Here is an 11,926-nt window from a genome sequence, read left to right as displayed (position 1 = left end):
CCCAAATCTGTAACTCGATGGTAGCGTTAAAGCGGTTTTTCCCATTTAGCTACAGGAGGAAATACACAAGGTGATAAGTGTTCTCTAGTCCTGAGGTACCAGGTGACCTAAATTCGAAGCTATACTTACGTTAAATCTGAATTCTTTGATTTCAGGAAGTCCTTCGTTAACATTCACGTACATTAAAGAAACTGGTCTAAAGAGTGCGATAAATCAAACTAAGTGAAAAGTGAGTTAGATTATTATTATTAAAAATTAGTACATGCACTGACCCAGATGCGTTAAGTAATTTAGAGGCGGCAGCAGCAGCTTTGTTCCAGCGGGAGGGCAGTCTGTGCAGCCTGTCAATCTCCAGCCCTATCTCCGAGTCTGCTTTTTACAAGCTAAGCAAGTTAGAGACCCCAGGTACCCCCCTGCCCATGGTGAGGTTTTATTGTTCTGTTTTCCAGACTCTACTTTTGCTGTCTGATACCACAGAAATGACTTGACAAACTGCAGTGCTTGGAATTATGATGGAAATGGTATTGGAATCTTACCAGGCATCCTCTCCATCTGTTTTCCTCTAATTGACTCAAGTAAATGAAATAATTGAATATTCTTAAAACTTACTTGGTGAGGACTGCAGTGACTGCGTATCTGACGTCAAAGACGTGCTCTTCAGTCAGAACGGTGCTATTTTCATTTATGCTTTTAAAAAAAAGGATGGATAAAACAACTTTATTATCTGCCTGCCATGGTCAGGTGAATCATCTGTTCTCTCTGCTGAGGAAGGCGGATGCCAGAACCCAGTCTGACATTTCAGAAAACACAAGCTTTTAAATATGTGCTGCGTTAAATTAGGCCCTTAAGGGGTGCTCCATCTTTTACTGAAATAACGAAGCATGAGGAAAGCTGAAATAGCATAAGGGAAGGGCAGGTTTTTTCACATGGACCCACATGCTTTAGAAAGTCGGAAAGAACACGGATGGTTTTGTGTAAGCAGAGACTGCTAACAGCCTGGGCACCGAGTAGGAGTTCTGGCATTTCCCTTCTCGTTCTCAGGGTATTTGGTGGTGGAAACGGCAGTACTCACTTGCTGATATTGACGGTGACTGTGGAGTTATTTTGGAATATGCTTTCATCTAACTGCCAAATCACTGCAAATTTTGCCTGTGTCGAGGAAAGAGAAAGACAAAACAAAATATCAATTACCCTGTAAATACTCTCTAACTCACCAGGGACTGTGACGGCACACGATGGCCCATGTGTTTTCTGCTCCTCATTCCCTTCTGGAGCAAGGAGATGCTAAGTAAAGCGCAGGGCCTTGCTTTGAAACTGCACACCAGCCGTGAGCCGAGTTAGAAAGAACGGCACCTAACTGCAGCAGCAGAGGATGCAAGAGCCGCCACTCACAGGATCATTTAGCGGCAGGGGAAATGTGAAAATAATGATCTCTACTTACAGTTGTCTTCTTGAATACTGGGTGCCCGATGCTGCAGTTGGAGGTTACGACTGCAGAAGTTACTGGTAGTGGTTGGCCACAGCGAACAGCAGGGGAGGATGGCTGCCAACAGAACGGGAATGCTCTTAACGTTGAATAAAAACAGACTGGGAAATTAAACTCGCTCTTTGTCTGCTCCCATAAAACAAATTAGGTACAAATAGCCCAATAAAAGCTTATGAGTCTTAAATCAGATAAACCCAGTATTCGGGCTCTAGTCCCAACAACTGAACTGCTCCTTCCCTTCCCTGAACCTTACTTCAAGATTTATTTAGGTAGTAAATTAAAAGGCATCTGCACTGGGTTTCTGTCAGCAGCCTGCTGCCAGCTCTGAGAGTTGTTTGACAGTCTTACCTCCACAGCCACCTTCCGAAAGCGCAGGTTTTTAGGGTAGTTCAAGACCATAGTTGTCATGTACGAGTCGTCTCCACTGTTCGTTAGTAGAACACTCATGGTCACCTCCTTAGTGTGGCCCACCACTAACTCCTTCCTGTAGAAGCAGACAGGAAAATGAGGTGGGTGACTCAGGGCTGTTGTTTGGGAAGAGGCCAGAAGCGGTCTGGTAACGACTCCTTCCAAATGCTTTCACACACAGCGTAAGGCAATAGCCCAATTAATTATTTAATATTCTTCGGGGTGTGTAGGAAAGTGTTTCCTTCTTAACATTGAAGGTCATAATCCTCAAGCTTCATGTAACATTTTAGCATTGCTGATTTACATCAAGATAGACTTTAAACACGGACCAGTTTCTCGGCGCGTCTCCAGGGCCAGTTTTTACCGTGGTTTTTTGGCTGGGGCTACGTAACCTGAGCGACACTGCTGTAGTGCTGTGCATCAGCCTAAAGCAGAACCACACGTCCACAGCTACGTGCCAGAACTGTGATTTTAGGATGACGATAGCTGTTTGAACCGTGGTCCTGCCCCTGGGATTTGCTAGGACTGCCCAGCAGTGCCCGTGGGGGCACACGTGGATGTGTGTCTGGATGTCACCGATGTTCCGGATGCAAAGCAGTGTAAGCAAAGGGACAGCAGCTCTCGACTGAGAACTTGGGAAAAAAAGGTCTTATGCACAAAGATGACGTTTTGTATGAATGCTAAGCGCACGATCCGGACGATCTATCTGCCGTGACTCACTGAATGTGACTTGCCAGCGTTAAACGAGCGGTACAGATGGTCTCGTGGCTGCAGTTCTTCTTGTAGGGCAGCTGAAAGCAAACACAGAGCAAGTCCGATTTGAACAGTCCCAATTCTTCCAAGGTAGCAGATTCAGAGTATCTTTACATATACACATACATTCTCTGAAAAACAACATTTCCTCGACCTCAGTTAAGGAGAAGGTGGAAATAAAAGGCCCTCTGGTGATAAGTCAGTCCTAAACTGATGGTGTTTTGTAATTCAGCCCCCAGGAGCAGGTCTATCAGCAATAACATGAAACATCTTCACGGGGACACCGTCTTGTTAAAGCAATGCGAGCTGGACTGCTACAGGGCAATAATACTCACTTCTCTTCCAGAGATTATATGTTTTTCTTGAATCGGGAAGTTCTACGCTGCGCCAGTGTACAGGCACACTATCTTGTAGAGATGAGGTTACTTCCTTTAGCAACAGTTTTATTCACCTATAAAAATCTATTGTCTGTGGCTGATAGCTCTGGAGAAGTTCAAGGATAATTAATAATTAGATGTTGGGTGCATAAGTGCTAAGCAATGCTGACCAACACTTAAGAATCTCATGAATTATTCTTAGGAAATAAATGTACCGGCAACATGGCAATCCCCGGAGTGCCGGGACTGCAGTCATTAGTGTCCATTACTGCTCAGGGCTAGATGCTGTCCTCACTGCGCCGTCCTGGGCCTTTTGGACAGCTAATTCAGTACTGAGCTGTGGTCAAGACTCCTTAAGTAGCAAAAAGCTGCCTCTTTACAGAGCTTCATGGGATTTTTTCAGCAGCTCTGATCTGGATTTCAGACCGACCGTGAAAAGAGCTAGATCAGCCTGTAGGAACCCTGCTGCTGACCTGCGAGAGAGGAGACTGGACACCCAAACACGGGTCTGTCCCAGGAAACCTGCGCCTGAAGTCTACCTAGAGCAGAGCGTCGATTTTTTATTTTTAGCAGTAAAAGCTTTGCATTCTGGGAAGAGGGAAAGCTCTTCGCTAGCATTTGGTTTTGTTACCTGAAAATGTGTTTCTGATGGCTGGTACCTGTCCAGCACGGGAACAGCAAACTCCATGGTACCATTTTTCTTATAGAGCTTGTGTTTAACTCTCACGAAAATACTGGAAAAACAGTCAAAGTCACAGGGCTACAAGAAAGGAAGAACAAGAAATTGAGAGGATATGTGAGCACTAAAATGCAAAAGTCCTCACACGCGTCACCTCTGTTCCGGCTGGCATATCCAGGGACCTGCTGGCTCAGACAGTTTCTTTGTGCCACTGCATTTAGTAAGTCATCAGGGGACCATAAGCTTGTCAAATGGGTTTTTGGATCATTTTATACATTTGGCTCCCATGACATCCCCTGGATAATGTGTTTGGAGATTCAGCTACACGCTGTGAAAAACGGTTTCCTTGTGTTTGCTTTAATCCTGTAGAGCTTCGTGCCTCTCCTCCAGTTCGAGGATCAGAAGTACTTTACCTACCTACAAAGTTTGATTTATAAAAATACAAACCAAAATGGCACAACACACCTCCTGCCTCAGCTGTAAAACACGCTCAGCAAGTCTAACACTGAGAAAACCCCAGTGTAGTATTTTTACGGTTCAGGGAGGACTCATCATCACGCAGGTTCTGTCCAGAACTCCCGCCCTCTTTCTGTTGTGTCCGACCAACACGTACCAGCGGGTGAAGCTGCAGCTCAGAGCACACGTGCTCGCTGACCAACAGCTTTTCACTTGCCGTGGTGTTCTGATCTTCAAACTGTACTCTGCTCTTTGCCATCTTCACGTCCAAGTCCACCGTGTAGAGAATGAATAACTGTGAAACCTCTGCAAGAGTCCCACAGTCCTTCGTTAGCCACACCAGGAAGCGTCCTCGGGGCCAAGCTTCCGAGGACAGCGTAGGACTGTAGATTTCCATCTGATCACAGCTCCCGTTTATTACCTTGTGGAGACACTGGTAAAGCTGAGATTGTATCGAAACATAGTTTTGCTGTAACGATGCTGTTATTTTGGAAAATGAGGATTCTCTCAGGGTTGAATCTCATGCTGGTCAGAAAGTGGACAACTGGCCTCGAGCTGGTCAAAGCACAGATAAGGGACAGCATCAAATACAAACTTTTGAACTGCGACATTACAGGAGCAATGTTTGAAGAAAATCTGGCAGCACGAGTAAGAACTGCTCAGTGTTTCCATGGTACTTCACCTGGACCAGGCTGGCCTGTTTACAGAAGTTCTAGTTGCTGCTGGGAACGTACAGAACACACAAAATCCCAAGAGCCTGAAGGAACAGGCAGCCAAAATACACCGATACGGCTCCAGCTTCAGAATTAAACACGGTGTTTATGTTTCCATTAGATAAACACATTATCTAGCAGTTCAAATTCTCTCTTTATCTACAGTTTGTTTTCAAATAAAAAATGTGAGAACAAAATCAAATCTGTCTGATGTGGTTTAGTCTTTGTGAACCACATGGGTCGCTCGGCTACCACATGTCTGAAAACGAGGTATGGTATCTAAAGAAATCAATTTTTTTGCCTAAATGACTGACACTGTCAGTGCTGGACTGCAGCTATCGGGGCATCTTAGACCTAGATCTATGCACTATCTTGTACTTGTTCAAAGATTTAGACAAACAAAGGCCTCTGCAACTTGAACTAAAGGCTTTACATTTTGTGTATTTTCTAGCAGTGGGAAAGATTTTTTTTATGTCCCTCTGATGCTGAATTAAAAATAGAATCATTACAGAGTGCTTGGAACACAGATTCTGTATTTGTCTTCGAAGCATTTCCCCAGCACACTGAAAAATAGCAGTTATTACCTACCGGAGCATGACCACGTTCTCCAGTGATCCTACTGTAATATCCTGGAGACCATCGTTAGTGAAATCAAAGCCACCATCAATGGACTGTCCAAAATACTGCAGTCCTGAGGAAATTTCAGACGCTTTTACTCTCTAAAAGGGGGGGAAACATCAACAAACGTAAGTCAGGATCTCCCTCCTCTCCTTGGGAGAATATACTTCATCGGACGAGGCTGCTACGAGGGTGATTGCGTGGCAGTGCTGGGATGCAGAGCACTGACTCCTGACTTCTGCAATGGATGGGCAGGCTTGCAAAGGCTGCGCTCATCTGTGGGTGAGTAACTACAGTGAAGGAGCAGCTCTGCTGCACAAACACAGAAACCATCCGACACCTGCGAATTTCTCACCCATCAGTGCCAATGGAATGGGGGAGTCTTTCCTCCCAGCCTCTCGCCACAAAAGCACAAGCTTTTCCCTCTCAACGTGTATTGGAGGCAATTCCCAACAAGACACATACTTGCGAAAAAGAGCTCTTGATCTTGTCTTTATCACCGTTAAAGATGTAAATGCTGCCAAAGGAAGAACTGTCTGAGAGCTGATCTTCAAGGGGGGCTCCAACTGCAATATCCTCATATCCATCCCCATTGATGTCTCCAATGCTGGCCACAGCAAACCCAAATCTTGCAAAAGGAGAGGTCACCTGCACGTCTAAGTGTCCTTCCGAGGTGAACAAACCAGTCTGAAAAACATCCGAGAAGGAAATGTAGCACAAGTACCTTCTACATTAAAAAAAGTGTTCTTACCGCACACTGATACTGCTCGAAGGTGAACAGTAAAGCCCTAAGAAGTTCAAGACAGCAGCTGACTCTTGGAACAAAAGCTGGACCCTTCTCCGGGGAGAGCAAGCACGTTCTCGCCCAGTGTCCCTGGACAGCCCTGTGCTAGGGGACACGCTGCAGGACTGTCTTTCCTTAGAGCAGGAGCGGGCTGAGCTTCCCCACCCAGCCCGGCCCAGCTTCTCCTCCCTGCTACAGCAGGAGCCACAAGAGGGGGCCCGTTGTTGGAATTCGAACAGATGCCCGGACTCTGCTGCCTCCAACGCCCCTGTACGTGCCCTGAGCAAACCCCCGCTGTGCACCAAAGGGGGTTTCTGCTGCTCTGCTGCTGCAGCTCCGTTCTGATTCAAGATGCCACAGTTAACCCACACCCCGTACCCTGTGTCGCAGGCCCCCAAAGCGCTCGGTTCTCCACACGTCCCCGGCAGGGAAGCTCTCACGGCTCCCCAAGCACACGTTTACTGCGAGCATGGCAGAGCAAGATCCGCAGCACCAAACTGCCAGTCTACAGGCAGGAGACAGGCGTTCGTCACGCTGTGATCAGAGCGTAGCTTCAGCACAGAACTGGCTGATTTCTTCCGTTATTCCTCTTTTCTATTCTAAGGACTAAGGCAGAAGAGCAGGCTGCAGCCAGCAGTCCTCTTCCATACAGGGAGAGCACGGTCAGGGAGAGCACAAAGGAGGAATGTTTTATTTGTCACTGCTTCGGCATGGCTGGAAAATCCCCAGCATGGAGTGTTTACGCTACCAGTGTTTTTACCTCTGTCTCCAGGCGATAGACGTAAACTCTTCCTTCTTCCCCTCGAACATGGTAAAATGGAGCTCCAACAAGGAGAAGATCTGTCACCCCATTGTGGTTCACATCAAGAGGGCAGAGCTCAGATCCAAAATAAGATCCAACCTGTGCTCCAGAAAAAGGCAAGCAGCTCTTTCTCTGGAATTCTCTATATATAGCTTTGTAGAATCAGTCTCCTTTGCAGCAGGAAGGCAGTTTTTAGAACAAAACATCACGTATCTACTTATATGTGGATCGTTTCCTATTATTTATTTTATTACAGCCATCCTCAGGGACAGACCCTGTAACCAGTTTAGCAGTAACAAAATCATTAATCAACAATTTGACAGAGACAAAAAAAACCCAAAATACCACGGCTGACAACCTCTCTCCCCGTGAGACCACGACATAAATATAGTACGCCCCATTTAGCTGGGTTTTTTCCCAGTCTTTCTCCAAATTCCATGATTCCTGATGATGTTCCCAGAGTGAACAAAGACTGGGCAACGCACACCTGGGTACACTGAACCCTTCTGGAAGGGTGTAAAGTGTCTGGAGGAGAAAGTGCAGCTGCCATGTGAGCAACCAAGATGCGTGCGGCCCACTGCCGTGACTGCTGCGGGGCGAGGGAAGCACGGTACCTGTTCTCCTTGCAGGGTTTGTTTTAAGAGGCCGTCCTGAAACACAAACACCTTCCCGCTCATGCTGTGCCGTGGGGCTCCGGCCACGTACAAGGGTCCGTATTCTGTGTGTGCCACCACCACGCTGTACCCTGGTGCATTCACACAAGAAGCAAAAACAGCAAATGCGTTATCGGTTCCATTTTCTAAAAAACAAAAACAAAACAACCCCCCCCACCCCCGCGTTTGGTCTGAGACACAGACCTACATATCCAATGAGATCCAAGAGTTCACACCACGTCCAGTTGTTCTGGCCCATGGTTTTGATGACAAAGCATCTCATAAGAATACTGATTAGGAAAGAGCAGGTAACTTTTCTGAGAGAAAAGCCAGCAAAGCTGAGTTTTCTGCTCTTAGCAGCTTGTAGGGTAATCAGATCATTCACTGCTCTGAAAAAGATGCCTGGATGCTGGATGACCTTTCTTAGCATTTGTCACAGTTCCAGAGTAATGACAGAAGTGAAGAACATACCATGCTCTGCAGAAAGCGAAAAGAGATCTATCACAGGGCTTCTGCAACAGCGGGTAACGGGAGGATTATCCTGACACGGCCAGGCCACAGCACCTCCCACTACTGGCACTACGACTTTATGGCCAAGGCTGCGGTCAGGAGGTACAGGGCTCACGAAGCTACAGAGCACCGGGGTGACCAAGCAAGGCTTTATCCGTCACCAAGCCAAGGACAGCATCGATTCACAAGCCATCTCTTCTCCAGACACTCACAAGTGATATAGTTCTCCTTATCAGCCCTCAAAAGAGCCCTTTGTTGCAAGTGCTCTTACAGCCTGAAACCAAGTGGAGTAACACCATGAGGCATCATAACTACAGGAGAAAACAAGTTGCATATTCCCCCAAACGAGGAGACAGAAGAGTGTTTTCACCAGAATCTCTGTCCCTGCTAGAGGAGATACTCAACATGCAGCAAGATGCCGCAGGAGGTGACCTTCCTCAGGGAAGTGCTGTCAGGTCCTCACACTGCACTGAACACGAACTAAGCAAAACCGCAGTCAAGTTGTCGTTTGCTCTCCAGAAGAGGTGAGCAGCTTACCTAGGTAACTGTACTTAGCTTTTTCGGCTTCTTCTTTAGTTTCATTCAGGAAAACAGCGGTCCTGGCTGCCAGATCATACAGCACGATGCCACCAGCCCAGTCAAAGGCCCCCACCGCACCGAACATTAAGACTTGCTGCAGGAGTAACAGACCGTGCATTAGAGGAGACGAACACAGGGCAACTGCCTGTAGCCTCTGCAAAGCCCCAGGTGGTACGAAAAGGGTCCAGTGGTTAGAACAGGGGTCACACGACAGAAATCCCGTTCTACAATAAAACTCACTATTGATTGACTATATAAAAGTGATATTTTTGCTTATCTGGAACGTTCAAAGCAAGCAGTGTCTTGCAGAGGTGATTTGCCCCCGCGGGTCTCACACTTTGGGAGACCTCCTGAGCCCTGACCAGCACTGAGGCAGCAGCACAGCGACGGCCGTAGGCAGGGTTAAATGCAGAACACGTACCGTATCCACGACCTGCACCCTGAAACCAGCCTGCGCGAGCTCGTATTCCAGAGCATCACCCTGCGTACCTGGGGGTGCACGAGAAACAGGGTAAGCTGCTTTCTCCTTGTTCCTCAAGAGGTACTGGAGAAACAGAAAGGTCACTGTTTACCTTCTATGCCAATAATACTCTGCTGCAGGGTGGAAAGCAGCCCCTCTAATGCCGAGTAATCGGTCACCTGGAACACATTGGTGTCACCCGGGCCGGAGGCTATTAGCCGCAACTCATCTAGGGCCTTTGGTTTTTTGAAGGCATCTCCCACCTGCAGGGGAGATGCAAATCGGTCAGAAGCAGCAGCCGTTAGAGTCTCCTTACCCCACCTACATTTGCTGACAAACACACACAGGCTAATTTGCTGGCCAAGTAAAGAATATATCACAAGTTTTGTTCTGAAAAGCTGAACGTTGTAAGCCCACACTTCATCTAGAAGGTAGTTTTAAATTCTTGGCCTAATTTTGAGTCAGAAAACAAGCAATGAACAACCCCTTGGTTCTGCTATTTCGTCCTTGTGTGGGTAGGTCAGAAAACCTTTTTTTTTTTATTCATCACTTTGACATTTTCCAGGATAACCTGGATGAGGAAACATAAACCTCACTTGGCGGAGCTAGGCTTGACTACGGAGAAGTGCTTTACTAGATCCAGTCATCCTAGATAGATTTTTCTAAAAACTTTGTACAAGGAAGAACAAGATGGTCTGAGCGACTGAAAGCACGACTGTGCCGAAGAGCCTGAGCGCGAGTAGACACAAGGTGCTGAATGCGGGTGTCGGAAGGAACAGCCATGGGTGTAAAACTGACACTACACAGATGACAGTATCAGTTCAGACCATAGCTGGATCTTTCCCCCCTTAATTTACAGCTGCCTCTTCCCTTACTTACTGGAACCTGACATGGATCAGTTTCTCCTTTCCTCTACCCCCAGGGCTACCAAGAAATGGGAGGAAGATACCCCCCAAGTACATTTCCAACCTACCCCAATGGCATAGCGCTCGATTCCGGCCATTTGGGGTGAATTGATCACTGTTGTCAAGTTCATTTCATCCAGGAGTATTTCCCCATCTGTAAGCACAATCATGACCTTGGCCGCATCCTTGCGGGACCCACGGCTTTCAGTGAAGATGGAATCCCTGGTAAAACAGCAACACAAAGAACCTGGGATGAAGCACCCCGGGATTCATCCCCTTCGTTTCCTGTGCTCTTTCTTTGGTCACTTACAGGACGTGCTGCATGGCAGATGCTGTCCTGGTCACGTTGCACACCTGCACGATATCAAGCACTTTCTGGAGGGTGGCACGAGGGTCCCAGCTTTCTCGCAGGTCGAACTCAGTTCTGATTTCAAACCCATACTGCACCACTGCAAAATTGCACTGGAAGGAAGCAGCAGACAAGCACCTGCTTGTGACCACCGCTAGTTCAGAGAAAGAGGGTTCTCTGCAACAACTAGCCCAGAAATCCCAACAGAAACAGTCTATGCAGAAAGGAAGAGGGTTTTTTAGGAGAAAGTGGCTTTTAAATATCTCTAGTGCAGACACAGGGATTATTGTAAATATATTATTGATGAGGAGAGCAAAAGCACTGCCAGTACAGAGAGAAAAATGGTTTTGGGAAACACTGATTTGTTTTTACATCTCTGTATCTTCCTGCTGCGTTTGGCCCACGTGCAGGTTGCAGAGGGGATTATTTGTGCTATTACTGCAATGTTCCTCATTGCTCCCTGCTGCACACTCTCCTTCCCTGGAGGACTCCTATCCCATGATGATCTGATTGTCGGTCTGGAGAGCGGGACCATTTCCTCACTCTGCACTTGCACAACGCATAACAATGTTTCTTCCTTCCACTACACAAACAACAAGTGAAAATACACTGACACTTGGCGCCTTTGAGAGGTAGAGGCTTTCCTAAAGTTGGTGTGTGGATCACACTTCTGAGCCTCAGTGGAGACAGCAGCAGAGCACCTTCACGCAGAACACGGGACTGGAGCTAACTGCCCCGGGACTGGAGCTCCCTGCCCTGGTGAGGAGCGCAGCGGCAGAGGCGGTCTGCTTGGCGCTTCTCTGACTGCAGGGACAGACCAGCAAACCAGAAGAAAGTCATGACGGTCACCTCACAAGAAAGCGGAGACGTGCTCGCTGGGCTCCAAGCACAGCAGCGTAGCAGAGCTAGGGGTGTCTGAGCATACAGATCAGACCTTTTCTACCTACAGAGTTCTTGGGATCGAGACTGGGAACGTCCTGCTAAGAGGTAAGCAAAACCATGCTGAGAATTCGTGAGGGCTGTGGAAGGGCTTTTCCATCCTAACGGAAACAAATCTGCACAGTCGGGAGCTCTCAAAGAGGCAGCTTAAATAAAACGCAGCACATTCTTTAGCCTGCTAAACAGAGAGGAGAGAGTACCTCAGAGCACTTCTCATACAGCGTTTTCATCATCTTGTGGATGAATGCTTTTGCTCTTTCAAAATCCTCTGGCTCGATGCTCCCCGATCCATCCAGAATAAACGCGATCTCTCTTCCAGAGGCTGCCCAGGATACAGAAAGTAAAGGAATGAGGAGAAGGCAATCAGCAGTCTTGGTCACAGCCACATTCTTTGTGCAGCGTTATCGACCAGTGCACAAGTATTCTCCCTCGAACAAGGGACTGAACTGCACCAG

The 11,926-nt window shown here is 47.4% G+C and overlaps 1 protein-coding gene across 1 annotated transcript in view; it reads right to left on the bottom strand.

Moving 5' to 3' along the window:
• Nucleotides 1-1,068: 1,068 nt before the first annotated feature.
• The window catches only part of LOC104495669 (integrin alpha-E-like), a 19,285-nt gene continuing 8,427 nt past the window's right edge, over nucleotides 1,069-11,926 (bottom strand). Inside the window, exons 12-30 of the mRNA XM_010138665.1 lie at nucleotides 11,672-11,793; nucleotides 10,494-10,645; nucleotides 10,252-10,405; nucleotides 9,391-9,541; nucleotides 9,240-9,307; nucleotides 8,777-8,912; nucleotides 7,691-7,821; nucleotides 7,035-7,175; nucleotides 6,715-6,779; nucleotides 6,242-6,278; nucleotides 5,956-6,177; nucleotides 5,461-5,591; nucleotides 4,581-4,714; nucleotides 4,317-4,465; nucleotides 3,656-3,784; nucleotides 2,615-2,685; nucleotides 1,847-1,970; nucleotides 1,442-1,543; nucleotides 1,069-1,149 (exon numbers count right to left, since the gene is read on the bottom strand). Of these exons, the coding sequence (XP_010136967.1) occupies nucleotides 1,069-1,149; nucleotides 1,442-1,543; nucleotides 1,847-1,970; nucleotides 2,615-2,685; nucleotides 3,656-3,784; nucleotides 4,317-4,465; nucleotides 4,581-4,714; nucleotides 5,461-5,591; nucleotides 5,956-6,177; nucleotides 6,242-6,278; nucleotides 6,715-6,779; nucleotides 7,035-7,175; nucleotides 7,691-7,821; nucleotides 8,777-8,912; nucleotides 9,240-9,307; nucleotides 9,391-9,541; nucleotides 10,252-10,405; nucleotides 10,494-10,645; nucleotides 11,672-11,793 (2,300 nt within the window). The remainder of the gene's footprint in view (nucleotides 1,150-1,441; nucleotides 1,544-1,846; nucleotides 1,971-2,614; nucleotides 2,686-3,655; nucleotides 3,785-4,316; nucleotides 4,466-4,580; nucleotides 4,715-5,460; nucleotides 5,592-5,955; nucleotides 6,178-6,241; nucleotides 6,279-6,714; nucleotides 6,780-7,034; nucleotides 7,176-7,690; nucleotides 7,822-8,776; nucleotides 8,913-9,239; nucleotides 9,308-9,390; nucleotides 9,542-10,251; nucleotides 10,406-10,493; nucleotides 10,646-11,671; nucleotides 11,794-11,926) is intronic.

This window comes from Buceros rhinoceros, unplaced genomic scaffold, assembly GCF_000710305.1.
Source record: "Buceros rhinoceros silvestris isolate BGI_N320 unplaced genomic scaffold, ASM71030v1 scaffold36726, whole genome shotgun sequence".
NCBI lineage: Eukaryota > Metazoa > Chordata > Aves > Bucerotiformes > Bucerotidae > Buceros > Buceros rhinoceros.
The sequence above is the reverse complement of the archived record's forward strand: the minus strand, read 5'-3'. Positions and strand labels throughout refer to the sequence as shown.